The sequence below is a fragment of the Mastigoproctus giganteus genome, chromosome 1 (genome assembly GCF_048544385.1).
Source record: "Mastigoproctus giganteus isolate SK-2022 chromosome 1, ASM4854438v1, whole genome shotgun sequence".
Classification (NCBI taxonomy): domain Eukaryota; kingdom Metazoa; phylum Arthropoda; class Arachnida; order Uropygi; family Thelyphonidae; genus Mastigoproctus; species Mastigoproctus giganteus.
The window spans coordinates 243,002,044-243,022,156 of record NC_143575.1 but is presented as its reverse complement, the minus strand read 5'-3'; the positions used below and the strand labels follow the sequence as shown (position 1 = coordinate 243,022,156).

General features: G+C 39.4%; 1 protein-coding gene across 2 annotated transcripts in view; it reads left to right on the top strand.

Annotated features, from left to right (window-relative positions):
• LOC150091711 (uncharacterized) overlaps window positions 1-20,113 on the top strand; it is a 295,133-nt gene that overhangs the window by 202,369 nt on the left and 72,651 nt on the right. For both annotated transcript variants that reach the window (XM_090376590.1, XM_090376580.1), the window contains exon 11: window positions 9,480-9,556. In XM_090376590.1, the coding sequence (XP_090232716.1) occupies window positions 9,480-9,556 (77 nt within the window). The remainder of the gene's footprint in view (window positions 1-9,479; window positions 9,557-20,113) is intronic.

Genomic DNA, 20,113 nt, shown 5'->3' with positions numbered 1-20,113 from the left:
GGGCGTTCGATGCCCTTTGGTGGCTGAGCGTCCTCGCAAGACTCAGGGCAGCTCATCTGCCGATAAATCTGTACAGCTGCATAAAAAGCTACCTGAGCGGAAGAAGGGTCTTAGTTCAGGCGCCATACTGCAGGGTCGAGCGCCAAGTACACCGGGGATGCCCGCAGGGCTCTGTATTGGGTCCCCTCCTGTGGAACTTTGTCTTGGACGAGTTTCTCCACCTCGACCTAGGGGACGTACAAGCACTGGTGTATGCCGATGACCTTTCCCTGGTGCTAGCCGCAGACTCAAGAGCCCAAATGGAAATTCTTGCAAACACAGCGCTAACCAAACTCCGAGAATGGACGGAAAGGCACTGTCTCACAATCTCGCCCACCAAAACTCAATCCATCCTACTGAAGGGTTACCTAACCCCAACCAGACCACCACAGATTAGAATACAAGACAGAACTATCAAGCTAGTTACTGAACTGAAATACTTGGGAGTTATCCTGGATAGGAACCGGTCGTTCACTCCACACCTAAAGTATGTGCAGAATAAGATAAAAAATTATGCAGCCATGCTCGCCAGAGTTACACGCCGAGACTGGGGGCTGAAAAGGCGTACTCTGGCGACCCTCTATAAAGCAGCAATCATCCCGGCAATCACATATGCCTCTGGCGCATGGTACCACAAGGCCTCAACCGCGGTAAATCGCCGACGGCTTGAAATTATACATAGACCGATCTTATTGACCCTCACCCGTGCATGCAAAACAGTGTCGACCCACGCACTGCAAGTGATTACAGGGGCTCTGCCCCTCGACCTCGAGGCTACCCGAACAGGCATGCTGCAGCAGCTTGGACGGGGAAAGGTTACAACATATCTGGACCATACAACAGATCCGACAAGCAATTGGAAAGCCGAGAAGAACAAGCTTCAAATCTACCTCCGATCAATCTGGCAACAGCGCTGGACAGACTCTGATAAGGGAGAAGTCACGCGAAAGTTCCTTCCAAATCTAGAGCAAGTGTACCCTATATTTCCGACATGGTTTTGCCCCGGACTGCATGTCACCTACCTCCTTACAGGACACGGAGCAATCCGTCACAAGCTTCATCTCCTTGGAATCGCAAACAATCCTGCATGTGCCTGTGGCTCCCCCGAAACCTGGGATCACCAGATGCATGAGTGTGAACTGTATGATGATCTACGTGCCCAGCTGATCACACAAGTGCGCTGCAACCCCAAAGACCAGGAGCACCACCTGCTGGAGGATGGGACAACCTACAAAGCCTTAACTGAATTTGCTCAGAGCCTATACACTAGACGACTAACCCTTCCACTGCCTCCAAATCACGAACAACAAGGACAAATGTAGTACTCCATGCACTCCAAATCTGAAAGCTCCATGATCAAGTGGAAACTTTTATAATTCCATCCATACCAGATTACTGGGGTAGGACCATTAAATATCCCAACTCATCACCAACTATAACCAAACGGAACACGTGTCACAGGAGGAGTATGGGGGGAGAACCTCCCAATTCTACCCCAGTGGATAACGCTGGACATCATGGCAGAACTGAAACTCACCTCAACCATACTCACTTCCTTTTCTCTGCAAATTGACTCACCGACGGGACATGGCTCCCAAGGGCAACCTCCAAACAAAAGAGCAAGCACAGCCTCCGTGCACAATATACGACCCGGACTTGCATTTCGGTTGACAGATCCATTCTCCCAAACAACAATGGAATCCGCCCTAATGGACAATAAATCCTACTCTTCCAAATATCCATGGACGGGACATGGGTCCCCTGAGCGACTACTCAACAAATGCTGCATTAACTGCACTGAATTGACAGACTTATTGAACCTACATCTCCAGCATCAAATGGACCAGGATTTGCTTCTTGAATACTCAGTCTTGACCTACAGACGGAGTATACACCAAAAGCAGCGAGCAGCCCTCTACGCATTATCCTATGGATGCTAAAATCTGATTTAACTGGACGGGTCCCATTTCCAAAGAGCGACCTCCAAATAGGCGACCAAACTTGGCTCACACGGACATCAGAGAAGAGGAGTTAAATCCTACAAGTGGCTCAATCCTACTAGTCTATACCAAATGCCACATGAACAAATCGCAGTCTCTGCATGCACGCCGTATTGGCGACCTGAGCCAGCTCCCTTGCCTGTCTCAACTATTCCACCGTATCCCCCCCACGCGCCACCCCCATTCTTACTCTCTGGTGGGGCATGGGCTTGCCCCACTGTAAACTGGAGCTGTCTTCTCTATCGGCTCCATGTCTCTGCCTTTCCCCCCCAGTCTTCAATCTACTCCCCACTCTACCTGCACGCAATGCCCCACACAATCTAAAATCACCTTCGCCCACTACTCTCGGCCTCCCATTCCTAGCGCCTCCCTGCCACGCAAGCGCATAGAGGGTGTGTATATATGTTTGTGTGTGGCATGTATATGTATATATATATATACACACCTGTGTGTGTTTTATATGTATGTGTATATATATATATATATATATATATATTTGTTTATATATATATATATATATATATTTTTTTTTTTTTTTTTTTTATTTTAAAGGTCCTAGCCACTGAAATCTCAGGAAATTAGGTGGCAGGACCTGCCAGAGTAAATCTTAGTCGACTGGTGTTTCCTGGTCTGCCTCCACGGGGCTAAAGTGGGGCAACGTTGGGCTTCAGTAGGGGTCCAGCGGCTAAATGACCAGATGAACAACGGTACACGACACTACACATGTACAATATCCATACACTTTTGAATCTCTGGCATTTCCAGTAAACTGGCACACCCATCACAATGCAAGCAATGCGGAGATGGGGGAAACCCCTGGTGCCGCTTGACACCAAACACACTTTACACTTTACACTTATGACTGAGTTCATCAGCCTCCCAATGAAGTTTTCTTGAAAAAAATTTGGTTTTTCTTCTGTCAAATTGGAAGAAAAAGTTTCTAAAAGTAGGGTGATTTCCCAACAATTGAATTAAAATCCGAAGCTGCATATTTTGTTTAATCTATTTTTGTGGCCAGCAGGATTTAAACTGCATAGATAATACAATTGTCCTAATTCTTACTGTAGAACAAACTTGCCTTTGCAATAAGTTTTCCTGGTATTGCACTACAGTAAACCCCCGCTATTCGCGGTATCTGTATTCGCGTATTCGCAGTCGCTGATTTAACATAAAATGAAACCTAAAAAAATGTGAATTTTAAAGCGCCGTGAACATTTTCCGCCATAAAAAAACATGGGCGTGGCTAAAATTATCTTTCCCAGTCAAAACAGCGCTCAGTGGGTGGGGGGGGTTAGTTATTTGTTATTTGGTTTTTAGGAGCATTAGCAACTAAGGCCATATTGCTCCGGATATGCGGTGGTCATTCCCTGACCTTTCCGCATCATCCATATTTGGTGGTGACGGGCTCGAACCCCGGTCTAATCAAGAAGCGTGTGCTACGCACTGCTGCTCCTTCCCACCTGGCTACGGAGGCGCCAGGGGGTGGGGGGGGATAGGGGTGACAAAATCGCGAGCGTGGATGTTTCTCGCTAATCCTTGTTCGGTATCTGTTATGCGCTTGCCATGGAAGGTTTCATCGTTTGTTTTTAATTTATATGCTTTTAAAATTGAATAAATTTATCAATTTATAAATTGATATGCTTACAAAATTGATAAATCTTCCATTTTGCTGTGTAAAACATACTTTTTCGAGTGTGTTAACAGAAGAAAGTGACTTTATTTGGATAAAGTTCTTTCTAACCCATACAAAAATATGGCTGCGAATAACAAGGTAAATGAGAATTTGAAATTTTCAAAGAAGGTGATGACATTGACGAATAAAATTGAGTTATTAGACAAAATTTCTAATGGTGAAAGTGTCTTCTCAGTGGCAAAACATTATAAAATCAATGAGTCAACGGTACGATCAATCAAGAAATCGGAAGAAAAAATCCGCCGTAGTGTCCGTGAAAATGCACGAATCGCTTCAAAAATTTGCTCTGTAACTCGATATTAAATTAGAAAAAGTGGAAAAGCTTTAAATCTGTGGATAGAAGACCGAACTCAAAATAAAATTCCGTTAAGTTCACTCATTATTCGTAAAAGGGCAAAATTCCTTTATCAACACTTTAGCGAAACTGGTGATAGCACTGGCGGGATAAGTTTTTTAGCTAGCAAAGGCGCTAGTTTGAAAGATTTGTTTGAAATTTCTAATAAATATTACATTTAATATTAAACTGTTTCTTATTTTCATTTCGATGCCATATGTTTGCATTTCACTATGTACATAGTCATATTATGAAAGTACCTATAATACATACATAGACAAAATTTTAGACTAGTTTTTCTTATACATGTATATTTCATACTTTGGAACGGAATCCCTTTATTACTATGGGAGCCATAACTGAGTTTTCGGTATTCGCGGCATTTCTCAGGAACGTAACGCCTGCGAATAGCGGGGGTTTACTGTACTTTCAAACATTTGTTTAAAAGATTAGGCTATGGCAGCCTGTTTTGCGAGTAATTGATCTCTCATTAGATGGCAGGTGATCTTTAGTAACAACCCTCAGACAAAATAGTTGTAAAGAAGTTGTTTGATATGAGCTGCCATGCGATATCAGTATTAAAAGTTGTAATATAGCTAAATCTATCTGTTGAAAGTAGTGCAATAGTAGTACAATTCAATGCAATTCAAGTTTGTAAAGCAGTTATCCATGCAGTTTAAATCCTGTTGCCTGCAAAAACAGATGAAAGAATAAGACAGTCATTATAAACATGTACAGATGTAATTATGTTCAGTTGTTTGTACTTAATATTTAATGAAATGTGATCTTAAACTACTTAACTACCCAGGCGTACCACTCTAAAACCTTAAAATTTAAAAATTTTAAAATTCATCACATCTCAACCCCCAAAAGTACTGGATTTTAAAGAGTTTACTATATATATATATATATATATATACATATATATTTATTTAAATTACTAGTTTTATAGGTGACTCCATAGCCAGGTGGGAAGGAGCAGCAGTGCGTAGCATACGCTTCTTGATTAGACCGGGGTTCGAGCCCGTCACCACCAAATACGGAGTATGTGGAAAGGTCAGGGAATGACCACCGCATTATTCCGGAGCAATATGGCCTTAGTTGCTAATGCTCCTAAAAACCAAACAACAAACAACTAGTTTTATATTATTATTTTGACAAAACATAATAATGTAATACAATACACTTAATTTAGTGAATATCACAGAAACGAAGAAATTGGAGATAAAAGGTTAAAATTGGACTTGCTTTTGTCATGGCATTTATAAAATTAAAGAAAGTGCAGAAAGAGAGGTTCAGCTGAAGTCAGTAATTGGAAATATGTTGACATATAAAATACACAAAAAAAAAAAGATTAATTAAAACAAAGTATCTGTTAGATCGGTGATGTTGTGGTGCTTTTTGTGCTCTTTACTCATTCACTAAAATTTTTTTTGACATGCCTGTATGGTGGGGGGGGGTGATAAAAAAAATTTAATGTTAAAATAACATTACAAAGTTTATGATTACACCCATTTTAGTAATTCATTGCGTGGTGTATGGCACACTAGTTTTTGTAAAATTTTAGTGATTACTTAGCATTTTATACAGTAGACTTTCAGAATACGGCACCTTCGAGGATTCAAAATGCCCTTATTTCGATTATCTAGAAAGTTTTATTTTTAATATATTTAACGCAGAAATAATAACGCTAAATAAGAAATAGATTAAGAATGCAATTTTATTAACTGCACATAAAAAACATAAATATGTTGATGATCCAATGTTATATATTCTGCCATTAATTAATACACTCCTACTCCCCATTCTATTTTCTTTATTGTATCAAATTTGGTCTGCGTCGGTAGCACAGTGGTATCATCACCGTCCTTCCCAGACTGGATGGAAAAGGCCTCCATTCAAATCCGGCAGGATTTGAATGGAGCACTTTTATGGACTTTTTTCACTCCATGGCTGAGTTAGTCGGTCTCAGGCATAGTTAGCAAGGTCCCCCCCCTACGAAATGGGTTTTTCATCTGACAAATCTACTATAGAGCACACGCAATTTACAGACACAATTGACATGGGTATATGAATTAACTTTCCGGGTGACCCTAATGTTAATATAATAGTTACCCTGATATAATAGGTTGGATTATATCAAGTTTGTCATTAAGCTTTAATGTTGTTCTTCTTTTCTTCCCTGTATGAGGTTTATTAACTTTAGGAGCCATAGTGAGGGGTTTTTAATTTAAAATAAATGTAAAACAGTGGTATAATCCGTGATATCAGTACAGAATTCACTTTCAAAATGGCAAACGTAAAAAAATGCAGTAATTATGTGACTTGCCGTTTTCTTTTTTTGTCACTGCAAGACATCTGTGCCATATGCAAACGTTTGACCTCAATGTGCCGTTAGCTCGAATGTTCCATTATTTGGGGTGCCGTTATTTCGACAGTCTACTGTATGTTGAATTTAAAAGATCTCACTTCATAAAACAAAACAGAATGCTTTATTAATCTATTTATTATTACAAGGCTGACTGGCATAGCATAATATAATTACTGGTTATCTGTTTTGTGCAAATGAATGTACTTAAAAAAAAAAAAAAACGTGCATAGCTTAATACTGGGTACTACTATATTGGCTGCTATGAAACTAGACCAAGTGAAATTTAAAACTCCACTCAAATCCTTACTGAACTAGGGCAGTATGGATTTAAACAGCCGTCCATAAAAAAAAGTAACCATTTGAATGTTTTTTCTCAGTGTCAGTAAGTTTTTTTCTGGCTCCAGAAATCTCCATCTTTTCATAAGTTGGCAGCAGTGGTTGCAAGTTTTTAATTTTTTTTTTTCCCTTCCTGTACTCCATCCCATCCATCTATTCATCCTCATTGCTAGTATGATGAGTATGATTGCTGTCCTTCCACACCATATTGAAAAGGCTTGGGTTTTAGTCCCATCTAGGCACCTCTGTAGCCAGTTGGGAAGGAGTAGCAGTGCGTAGCACACGCTTCTTGATAGACTGGGGTTCAAGCCCGTCACCACCAAATATGGAGGATGCGGAAAGGTCAGGGAATGACCACCGCATATCCCGGAGCAATATGGCCTTAGTTGCTAATGCTCCTAAAAACAAAATAACTAACTAATTAGTCCCATCTACATGTGGTGGGAGATGGGACTTTCATAGGTGCTTTTTTTTTCACACCTTGCTATTTCTTCAAAGTATGCAGGCTTTTTCATCTTGTAAAACAGGCAAACTGACCAATAAATGCAATTTACAGAGAGTATCCTGATGCCTCACAACATCAGGATACTGTGTGTAAGTTGTATTATTTATATATTTCTACTGGAATAATATAGGCTTCAGGTGCATTCCTTTCTTCTGAAAAGTTGCTTCCATTTTTACAGCCTCAGACAAACTGCTATAGTAGTAGGCTTCAACAACCATTTCAGGAGCACCCTAAATGTGGCATGCTCATATATTACCAAATTATCATATATGAATTGTCAATCATCACATATGAATTGGCCTACACCAAATTCACATGACTCCCCTCAAAAGAAAAAAAGCAACTTTAGCACTCGGTGACCACTGTTTCACCCAGGCACATTGTAACAAAAGATACAAGCTGCAAGGGCTGTTCAGTAAAGAAAGATCATAATTTTTTTCCCACAACATGCCTTTGTTGATCATCCATATTTTGATTGTCCTTTTCGAAGTAGTTCCCATTTGATGAAATGCACCCTACTCCAATATTTCTGCAATTCTTCAAAAACATGATAGAAACCATTTTTTGACATGCATTTGAGAATTGCTCCAATGTTGTTACAACTTTTTTTTCCTGATGACTGGAAATGTTTTCCTCGCAGCTCCTTCTTTAACTTTAGAAATAAAAAAAAAAATTGCAGGGTGCAAGGTCAATGCTATAAGGCATATGAAGAACACATTTGATATTAATGCTAGCTAAGTACTCAATGACAGTGTGAGCAATGTGAGGCCTTGCTTTGTTGTAATATAGAATCCACCCACCTGTGTGCAGTTGTGGTTGTTTGATACGAATGTGAAAAAATATGACCATAATCTTTCTTGCAGAAGCCAACAACTTTTGCTTTTTTTTATGTTGGCAATAACACATGCTTCCAAACAGAGCTTTGTTGCTTACTCTTTGTGTCAAAATGATAAAGCCATGTCTCATCCACTGTTATCACCTTGTGCAGAATCTCACCATCTTCATTAACCATCTGTTGCAGCTCCCGAAAAACCTCCATGTTGCTCAGGTGTGAGTAGTCTTGGAACCAGAGTGCACAAACATGTATCATATGCAAATTTTCATGGAGAATACCATGCCTGCTTCCTACTGATATTCTCAACATCTCTGCCAGCTAGCTACCTTACTGTTATATTACAATCTTCTCTCACTATTACAGAAGCAGTGTTTATGTTTTCTGTGGTGACAGCAGTGGTTGCCGACCAGGCTAGCCAGGTGGGTAAAGTGCATGCCTGGCCACTTAAAGGTCGCGGGTTCGAATCCCGCTTCGGGCTTGGATCAGAGTAGAAAATGCAAAAACCTTGTGAGGTGCATTGTGGCCACAAAAGCTGATGCGCCAACAACTATCAAAAAAAAAAAAAACCAGCAGTGGTTGGAGCTCCAGGGCTGCTGATTTTTGTGATTGAATCCCATCCATCTTTAAACATTCTAAACCACCTGTGAGCTGTGCTGTATGGAAGTGCACATTCACCATAAGCCTCTTTTAACATTTCATATGCTTCAGTTGATGTTTTCCTGAGATGGAAACAAAATTTGTGAGCAGCATACTGTTCCTCACATATCACATCCATTATTATATTGGTGAAACTGAACAGGCATAAACTAGACTGACAGATAAATTCACACCATGTGGAAGAGTCAACTGCACAGTTGCTTGGTTTGGTTTTAAATTCCACAACTCGGGTGTAAGTTGCAAGGTAGTATTGTTATTCATGAACAGTTGTGATCATTCTTTATTGAACATCCCTCATATTTCATGGGAAGATGGGTAAGCTCCTTACATTGCAATATGATACTGAACTAGTTACATTTTTCACCAACCTCCCCAGGAGAGGTGTTAATGATATTTAATTATACAGATACTACTAAGATACATCATTAATATGAGAATCGGGCAATCTTTACATTTGCAGGTAAGCTCTTGAGAAATGACTTACCTGATGAAATAAATTGATAATTGATTTTAGACATATTTGTAACCATTTAAGATAACTAATATTCATACACTTTAAGAAATGTTCGAATATAAAATGTTGTTACTAATTAAGATTATGCTTCCCTTATTACTGACATATAGAAGCAAGCAGAATAAGCCAACGTGTTAATCATGAAAATTTTGGTTGTCTTGATTTTTAAATAAGGAACTTAATTTTATTTTACAGGTCTGTAGTGTGCCTGTTAAGCCCAATGAGGAATTTGTAGCTTTAAACAAATTAGGTGACTACAAATTTAAGATAAGGTAAAGTAATTTTATAAATATTTCATTGGAAAATTTCGAGCCATGTCTTTATTAATTTCGTTGATACATTGAAAAAAAAAAAAAAACCCTCATTTAATCCTTTCCTGTACATTTATTTTCATAAAGTATAATGAAAATCTTCATTACTCAGTATAAAGACACAAAAGGGAAATTCTAATTTGATTGTATAAGTAGAATTGTGGGTCATATCTAGAAATCATGGCCATCTGTTTTATTCAAGTTTAAGATTTTTTTTCCCTTATTTCTGTTACTCAAATTTTAAGAATTTTTTTTTAGAACTGTAGCTGATATTTTTAAGGACTCCAGTTATTTCCTAAAAAAAAAAAAAAAAAAAAAAAAAAACTACAAATACTCACACAATTGCATGATAGTCATCCAAGTTTGTTAATATATTAACAGGTAATTTTTTAATTTGCCAAAGAGGTAGTAAATTTTGGTACTCTAATAATGCTGCAATAATTGCTTAGACATCAACCTTTGGGGAATTGTATTCTTCAAATTTTCATGTCTAATCAAAGTTAGTTCTGTTTTCCAAAACCTTGACACAATAACATTTGTGTCAAGATTTTGTGTAAATGTTACAAAAGTATTGGGAGCTCTAATAAATAATCCTTTTATGCAAAGCATTGGTTTTATACATATACAGGTGACCCCCCGCTTAACGCTGATTATTCGTTCCGGAAAAACAGAGCGCTAAGTGAATCCACGCTAAGCGAGCGCCGCTTTCCCATAAGGTAACATATATATTTGTGAGCTGCGGTCGGTGCCATAGGATATTTCTTAATCAATAATAAACGGTAATGAAAAGATGCACAAATGTCGGTCAAAATATTTAATATTCAAATATTTGCACATATAAAATATTCTGCATTACATACGTATAATTATATGGTAACTACTTGCGTATCAAAAGTAAACTTAAAATTCTAATTAAAATAATGAATTTAATTGATTTAATTTAATGGATGAATTTAATCATGAAAAATGTATGGATTTGAGTTGAACTTTGGCCCTCTTCCAAATAAACTAAAAGGGGTATTAATTTTAAATGGTCCGCAGCGTTACCACCCAACAATAAAGTCAACTGATCCTTCGCCGCTTTGAAACTTGGCATGTTTTTTGTTCTTTCAATATGAAACTTCTTTTAGGCATTCATTTCCACAAAAGTCCCGCTTCATCTATGTTAAAAACTTGTTGAGAAGTATAACACATAATAACCCGCTTCAATAATTTTAACAAGTTCTTTTTTGAAAGTTTCGGCTCCTTGATCTGCACTAGCGGCTTCTCCCTAGATTTTAAATCTATTCTACCAGCCCTTACCAGTTTTAAATGGTTCCACATTTTTTTTTTTTTTTTTTTAGGCAAGTTTTCTTCAGATCATCATATTGGCTAATCTCTTTCTCTCTCTCTTTTTTTTTTTTTTTTTTAAATATTTAACTTAACTGAATTCTGCATTGGAATATTATCTTCAATAAAATTAGTCTTTCCATTTCAATCCTAATAGCCGGCCTAGTCCTAGTTGCTTGCAGTGGAACAGCTATCTTTCCCGCTGCTAAAATTAATTCTTTATTTTTTTATAATTGTTCTTACAGTTAAAGTTGCAAGTCCTATTTTTATTGACCGGAATCGATTCGCTTCAAAACGTCTTAATTTAATTTTCAAATTCAGTCTTTTTCTTACATTTATAGTCTTCGTACTGCGCCCAGATGTTGTTGCCTTTTCATTCCTGTCGGTCATTATTAGCTCTTCGAAAATATAACTGTGTTGGTTGAATTAATTATGATACAATGTTCAAGTAAACTTTCCGTTACGCACGATGTCTAATACTGTACTGAGTGATGACTAGACTTCGGATAAATGCATGTAACGCAAATATTACAAACAATATATTTGATCATTTTTTAAAATTTTGATGTCGGAACTACGTAACAAGTGACTGTACTGCAATTAAATTAGCGTGAGAGAAAATTTCACTGAGCTTGGGAAAATTCCTCAAGTCGGCGTGGGAAATGTTTTAATGCTGTTTTGCTATTCATTTTCAAGCTATCAGCTCCATCAAATGAAACGATTTCGTTAAATATGTCAAAGTGTAATCTGTAAAAGAGCGTTATAGTCAGATACGGGTTATAATATAAGAACAGCGTTATAGTGAATCAGCGTAAAGCAAACCGCATTATAACGGGGGCCTGCTGTATAGGGTGATTCAAAAAGGACTTTACAACTTTGTAACTGTATAGAAATTTATTCAGGAGACAATTTTTTGAACTGTCATATTGTAGCAAAAAACATCAAGTTTTACTGACGTAGTGCCGCACCGAATCCTGTTACCGTGAGTGCCAGTGGCTTGCATTTCAAAAATGGCTACTTTGACAGGAGTAGAGCGTGCTCGGTGTGTGTTTTGGTTTGAAGAAATGAAATCTGTGACAACGGTGCAACGGAATTTTTGCACCAAATATGGAAAGGAGCCTCCCAATAGACCTACAATGTACTCACGGTACAAGAATTTTGTTGAGACAGGTTGTTCTGTTCACCATGACAACCAGGATGCCCACTTGTTTCTGATGCTGTTGTGGAAAAGGTGAGGGAGAGGTTTGTTCAGAGTCCCGTGAAATCAACACGACGTGCATCCCGTGAGACTGGCATTCCACAACCGACCATTTGGTGCATGTTACGAAGACATTTACACTTGCAGCCATACCGGTTTACCATGGTGCAACAAATTACTCACACAGATAAGGCTGCTTGTCAGGAATTCTGTGCAGACAGTTGCATTTCTGTCAGACAATTCTGTGCATTGGATAGAGGAAGACGAGACATTACTGGACAACATAATCTTTAGTGATGAGTCAACATTTCACGTTAGCGGTAGGGTTAACACCCACAACTGCAGGATTTGGGCTGGCAAAAACCCATGTGCACATCACGAACATGTTCGTGACAACCCAAAGGTGAATGTCTTTTGCGCCCTCAGCAAAGCAAAAGTTTACAGACCCTTCTTTTTTCCATGAGGCAACCATCAACGGTATCATGTATCTGGATATGCTGGAAAATTTTCTCATTCCACAGTTCGACAAAGATAACCACGAAGGACGCTTTCACTTTCAGCAAGACGGAGCACCTCCTCACTACCTGATGGAGGTAAGGGAATTCTTCAGTAACCATTTCCCAGGTTGGTGGATTGGTCAAGCAGGGCCATTAGCATGGCCACCTCGTTCCCCAGATTTGACAACCTCTAGACTTTTTTTATGGGGTTTAATTAAAGATCGAGTGTTTGTTCCATCCTTACCTGCCAATCTTGCCGAGCTCAAAACTAAAATCACTGTCGCAGTTACAGAAGTTAAGCCGGATGTTACGTCGTGTTTGGGAGGAAATTGAGTTCAGATGGGATGTCTGCCATATCACCATCTAACCAAAATGACTGTTCTAGGTAAAACTTGATGTTTTTTGCTACAATATGATAGTTCAATAAATTGTCTCCTGAATAAATTTCTGTACACTTAGGAAATTGTAAAGTCCTTTTTTGAATCGCCCTGTGTGTATATATATTATATAAAGATTGTATATTATATAAAGATTATATATATATATATATATATATATATATATATATATAACCTTTATTGTACACAAAAGTGATATACAGTATACCCTTCACAGCAGCAATACCAGGGATTTTACATTGGTGTGGAAAATGCCCTTGGAGGACGAGACCCATATCAAGAATTTGGGTTCATTCCCCAGAGCCAATTAAAAAATAAGTTTTAGAAATTTTTTCATATATTAATACAAACACTGTATATTATATATACATACTTTATTTATATACGTGTAGTTCCCAACTCTATGAGTTAATTTGTTCCTAGTGCACGCTCATAAAGCGGGAATTTATTTCCCATAGGCATAATGTTAAAAATAGGGGTTATGTTATGAATGAAATTAGTTAGCTAATTAGTTTGTTTAAACAATGACTGATTTATCTAAAGAAATGAAAACTTAGCCTGTAAAATCAAGCAAATTATAATAATAGAGAAATTATTTATGACTTACAAATGTTAAAGAATGTTTATTCTTCACCATCATCATTGACTAAATGCACACTCGTTGATCACTCATTATGGGCTCAGTACTCATTGGTTTGTTGCACAAGGAGTCGTCATCTTCTTTAGAAATGCTTCAAGCGTCATTTATTTCCAAGATAATCTCCTTTTCTTTTTAAATTTCAATAGCATGCATAAGCATTTTTTTTAACGGAACACACTAATTGCAACTAATGTGATTTGTGCGGAGTAACACATTTATGAAGCTTTAAAAAAAAAAAAAAGGAATGACAAGAAGATTTTGAAAATTTGTTTTTTATATTATTGAAGATTTCAGTAATGGGGAAACACATTTCCCCATAATAACGTAAAAAGCCACACAATTCCAGCTATCAGTATTTTCGAAAATGCAATAACATCAAGTTTACTACCCGTTTATAATTGATTACACTAATAGAAAAGCCCAATAAACCAGAAAGTTCAAATTGTTTTTATTGTTTTATGGTAGTGACCTACAGAAATGTGCTTTAGAAAAATATCACAAAGGCATTCAAAATTGGTTCTTATAACAGAACATATGATAATGATGAAAGTGTAGTGCATTTTACTGATTTGAATCGCTAACTAATACAATTTATACTATAAAAACGACCTTTTAAGACGGTTATATAGCGAAAATTTCAACTTTTGAGGCCATGGAACAAATTACCAAAATACAATGTGTTATTGGTTCACATTACCATATTTTCACAATACGATGGTGTCTCTGGAATGGATTAATATCTTAAAGCAGGGTATACTCTACTGTATAGCTACGCGCATGGTTTGAATTGCAATATTTATGAATGTTTAACCTTCAATTTTTCAATTAATGTTCATATTTTCGATTTTTGTTGATACTTAGAAAAGAAAAAAAAAAAAAAAAAACTCGTAAACCCGGGAACTCATAAAGCGGGAACTACCTGTATGCGTTATTGAAATTGCCCATTTATTATGCAGTTTGCCTGGTTGAGGTTAGGCCATCAAGGATTTGTCTACAGTATTTTTGATCCTTTGCAAATGTGTAGAGGTTGCTGTGAGTTGCTTGGACTGTAGTGAGCATTTGCCTGGGGTGAAAACTATTGCAAAGGGCAAGTCTCTGGGTTGGGTGGACTGTGTGGGGCTGACCTCAATCTAGGTTGAGATATTCCCCAGCTGCGCAGTTCCCTGAGATTGGCTTGGAGATCATTCCAGTAGTCATTTTGGCATTTAGGATGAGGCATCTTTCCATTACCAGGAATGGTAATTGGGCAAGCTTTAATGTGGTCGGCATTGCAGTTCTTTGTGGTGGATGATGACATTTGTGGGTAATCCAATGAAAGAGTCAGTATTTGGCAGTGTATATGCATTTGATGTTGGTGGGGACTACAGATGCCCAAATTTCTGTATTTCTTTCATGTAGTATGATGGAATATACAGACATGTATACTTACCCCCAAATCACATCCAGACTCCTAACCAGGTGCAGTTGTTGTTAGGTAATCCAGTGCATCTGGCAAAATTTTGTTATTAGTTTATCAATGTGGGGGGTTTGAAGCTCAGTTTTATAATCAAAGACGACTCCCCAAGTCTGTGTGAATATTGACCATTGAATGAGAAGTTTGGACTTTAGTGGGTTGGTATGTGAGAAAAAAGACAATTTGAGCTGATTTGGATTAATCAATAGTTGAATTGATCGAGATAGGATCCTTTTGTAATTAGTTGATTTGGTTATTAACATTTTTTAGTTATGGTCTTTGGGGTTACTCTGAGCATGTTGCTTAATATCATTAGCATAGCAGATTGTCATCTTTCTCTCTTGCACAAATGAAATAATGACTGCTGTAAGGAACTCCTGCAGTGAACTTGAGATTGTATCTTGATCTGTTGTAAGAAGAATAGTGCTGTCAGAAAGCAGGGCTGTGATAAACTGCAAAATGCCACCTTTTGTGGGGAAGTAATTTTCTAGGAGGTGAATAAGTGAGGGGATGCTGATTTGAGTCGAAGGCACCTCCCAGGTCAATGTATGTGACAGCAAGCTCTGCCCGCTCGACGTGGGCACCTGTACCTGGTGAGGGGACCTTCCAGTGACGCTGCTGGACTTCCAGACTAGCATCATTGGGATCTAATGCCCACAGCCTAGGTTCCAGGCTAACAACAATGGAATCTGGCATGTATGCTGTGTGCTGCGACCCGTGGAAATTCAGAAAGGGGGATCATGATGGTTGAGGGGGGCCCATCTTCAATACACCACTTTGGCCCCTGCCTCAACAAGACAGGTGGTCCTGGAAGGCCCAGCTAGTAGGCTCACTTGCGAGGATACTGTGTCAATGTCATGTCCCTACCCTCATAGTCAGAGGGACAGGATTCAGGCCGGAGGCAGTGTAAGTATAGTGTCTGGGTAACCCTGGCGTTTCACTCCTGAGCACATTTATTGCATACCAGGTACAGGGCATCACTTTGGGCGCCATGGTGGGCGGGGAGCCCGGGTACTGAACCATTCAAAAACTTCATGAATCCTGATAAACTTATTTCTTCAGGGGGCCCCAACCTGGTCCCCATCTGCAAATATAGACGACACAGATAGCACTATTACTACGAAGAGGCAGTGAACTGAAATATCAACAGGGCCTATCCCAAGGTTTTTAATTATACACTCTACCAGCAAAAAACCGATTGGCAAAATGTCACCCTTCTTTATACAGAAAGGGTTAGATGGGTTAGCAGGTTCACCCAAATCAGTTAAGAGGCTCCATTCTGGTGACCTCTTAATTGAAACTAAAACTGACAGGCAGTCTGAGCAGCTACTCCGAGCAACATCAATTGGAGGAATACCCACAACAGTGACACCACATAGAACACAATTCATCGAGAGGTGTCATTTCAGAGTGGGACCTTCTCGACGTTACTGAGGGGAAAATCTGCTCAGAACTGAAACTACAGGGAGTTATTGTCGTAAAGAGAATTAATGCACGTAGAGATGGGAAACTTGTTAAAACTAGAAACATAATCCTGACTTTTAACTCACCTAAGTCTCCTGATGAGATTAAAGCTGGCTACATCAGCTGTCCAGTACGTCCATATGTTCCAAACCCTTTATGGTGTTTTAAATGCCAGAAATATGGACATTCTCAAATGTCCTGCCGTGGAGTTCTTGCATGCGCTCGATGTGGTGCAAAGGACCACAAAACAACAGCATGTTCAGCAACAAAATCCACCTGCATTAGCTGCGAGGGAGAACATCCAGCCTACTCACGAGCATGCCAGAGGTGGAAAGAAGAAAAAGAAATCCAATGGCTGAAGGCAGAGCTGAACATATCATACCAGGAGGCAAGGAAAGCGGTGAAACCTACAAATATCAACAAACCCACCTACGCCCAGAAGGTAGCAGGGAGATGTTCCATTGGAACTCAGACAGGCATGACCATTCCTCCAGAAGAGTCATTCACTCCCATCGCACATTACCTCTTAAGCCCACAAAAACTTATACAGAAAGACCAATCAGCTGCCACTCCTATATCGGTACCTCCTAATGCTCCACAAGTATCAAAAGCAATTTCTAAAGAAAAGACTAAGAAAGTGAAGTATCCCCTAGTACCCAAGAAAACATGGATGTTGAGGAGAAGGAGGTACAAAAAGATTCAGTCTTGGAGCTCTTTGCTGAGGAGGAAATGGACACTGGACAGTGTCCATACTTCCCCAGGAAAGATAAAGCCAAGACTGATAAAAGTAAGCTCTCAGCACCTCTGAAGTGGCCTGATTGACCCACCAAGCCAAAATAATGGTTAAATTCCTGGTGGAACTGTCGTGGATTCCGGCGAAACAATGATGACATCAAGGCCCTCTTGCAAAAGCATGAGTCAGTTTGCCTTTGCTTACAAGAGATATACCTGAAGGCAAATGAAAATCCTTCCCTTCGTAACACTACTATCGTTCGAAAGGACAGAACCCGGGATGGACCTGCTCATGGGGATGTTGCTATACTTATAGGCAACCATACCCCATTTCAAACTGTTCCGCTCTCCACCAATGTAGAAGCGGTATCGGTTCGCCTTTTACTAACAGTCTATTTGGTTTATTTAACACCTGGGGCTGATATCTCCCAGAAAGATCTTGATGATCTCATTGTGTAGCTGCCTACCCCTTACTCCTGGGCGATTTCAATGGACATAACACCCTGTGGGATACTGCCGACGTTAATGGAAGGGGACATGTCATAGAGCATATGCTCACTGACAATGACTTTTCCCTTCTAAATGTGGAAACTAACACCTTTTTCCACATGCCTTCTCTGCTATTGACCTCTCTATATGCTCCCCCTCTCTCCTTCTTTCACTTACTAGGAGAAGCTTTATGGCAGCGATCACTTTCCTGTGATAACCAACTTACCTGAAGGGAGGCCGTGTCCACCTTTTAGGTTACTGCGATGGAAGATTGATCAGACTGACTGGAATACCTTTCAACACCTGTTGGACTTTAATATCAGTGCAGTCAGACAGGAGCCTATCAATGATGCAGTGGCGTACATCACAGAAAGCATTGTCCATGCAGCTGCAGCTACAATTCCAAAACCATCTAGCCGGTTCCAGTCATTTCCAAAACCTTGGTGGAATGCTGAATGCACAGCAGCAAAAAAAGCCTAAAATAAAGCATGTTGTATATTCTGATGATATCCTAACACAGCCAGTCTTTTAGCCTTCAAACGTGTATGCATGAAAGCACAATACGCTCATTGTCAGAGCCAAAAGGAATCCTGGATCCGCTTTACATCTACTATTACCCAGTTTACCAGTAGTAAAGCTGTCTAGGACAAAATCCGGAAAATGAAGGGTAAATATACATCGCACCCTTCATCGGTCCTGGAATGTAATGGATGCGTTATTGCGGACCCAACTGCAATAGTCAATGCACTTGGGGAGGCCATCTCATCAACATCTTCTTACTCCCCAGAATTTCTGGTCTGGAAAGACAAACTAGAAAAGCAGCCAATTAACTTTAAATCTAAAAGTATGGAAGAGTTAAAAACAGCTCTAACTCTTACCAAGGCAAGTACTGCTGAAACAGATCTTATCCATTGTAACATGATCAATCATCTGTCTGCAAAATCCAGACCATCTGCTCTTTCTATATAACAGAATATTTCAAGAAGAGCAGTTCCCGGATTCCTGGCATAAGGCATTCGTGCTTGCTTTTCCTAAGCCAGGAAAAAATCCTAAAATCCCAACAAACGACCGTCCTATTGCTCTGACCAGCTGTCTGTGCAAAATTCTGGAGAGAATGGTCAATGCCCGTCTTATATGGTATTTGGAGGCAAATGGGTTCATAACCAGATTGCAGTGCAGCTTCTGTAGGAATAGGTCAACTTTGGACCATTTAATCAGGCTCAAAACTTCCATTCGAGATGCCTTTTTAAAACGAGAACACCTGGTGTCCGTGTTCTTCAAAGCTTTTAAACAACTTGGAGATTTGGAATTTTAAGACCTCTACAGCATCAGCCTTAGAGGTCATATCCCAAATTTTATAAAAAAACTTTTTATCTCATTGTTCTTTCCAAGTCCGTGTAGGATCTACTCTCTCTCTCTCTCTCTCTCTCTCTCTCTCTCTCTCTCTCTCTCTCTCTCTCTCTCTCTCTCTCTTTTAGCCAAGAGGAGGGAGTACCTCAAGGATCTGTTTTAAGTGTTACTCTTTTTGCCATCAAAGTGAATACCATCGCAGAACAACTTCTTCCAACTGTAAATTGTGCCCTCTATGTTGATGATTTTAGCATATTCTGTCATTCCTGCAACACGACAGTGTTGAGAGGCAACTGGAACATGCTGTTGACCATGTGAACTCATGGGCAATGAATAACAGATTATTTGCATGCATTTTTTCAGAAAGCGCAGTCTTCACCCCAAACTTGAATCTAGGCTTGGACTTAATTCTATTCCAGTAGTACCTGAGGCTAGATTTTTGGGGCTCGTATTTGATAGAAAGTTGACCTTTCTACAACACATTTGTCAACTATGTACGAAGTGCACGAGAGGCTTGAATATCTTACGTGCAATCTCTTCACATTTTTGGGGTGCAGACCGGTGCACCCTTTTGCACCTCTGTTGTGCACTTGTGCAATCAAAAGTTAGATTATGGATGCCAGGTATATGCATCTTCTAGACTCAGCGTACCCCGATGGCTGGATCCCATCCACCATCAGGCGATCCGTATTGCCACTGGAGAATTCCGAACATCTCCTGTCCAGAGCCTATATGTCAAAGCGAATGAGCTCCCTTTATCGCTTTGTAGGAAACACTTGTCTGTACAGTATTCTTTGAAACTGAAATCCCTGCCAGAACATTCGACGTGGACACCCATTTTTGAGTCACATTGGGAAAATCTGTACAACACTCGCCAGACTCCCAATCAACCATTCGGTATTCGTATCCAAAGGCTACTGAACGATTTGGACATCACATTAGACAATGTTGCTCCGTCACCAGGGCAA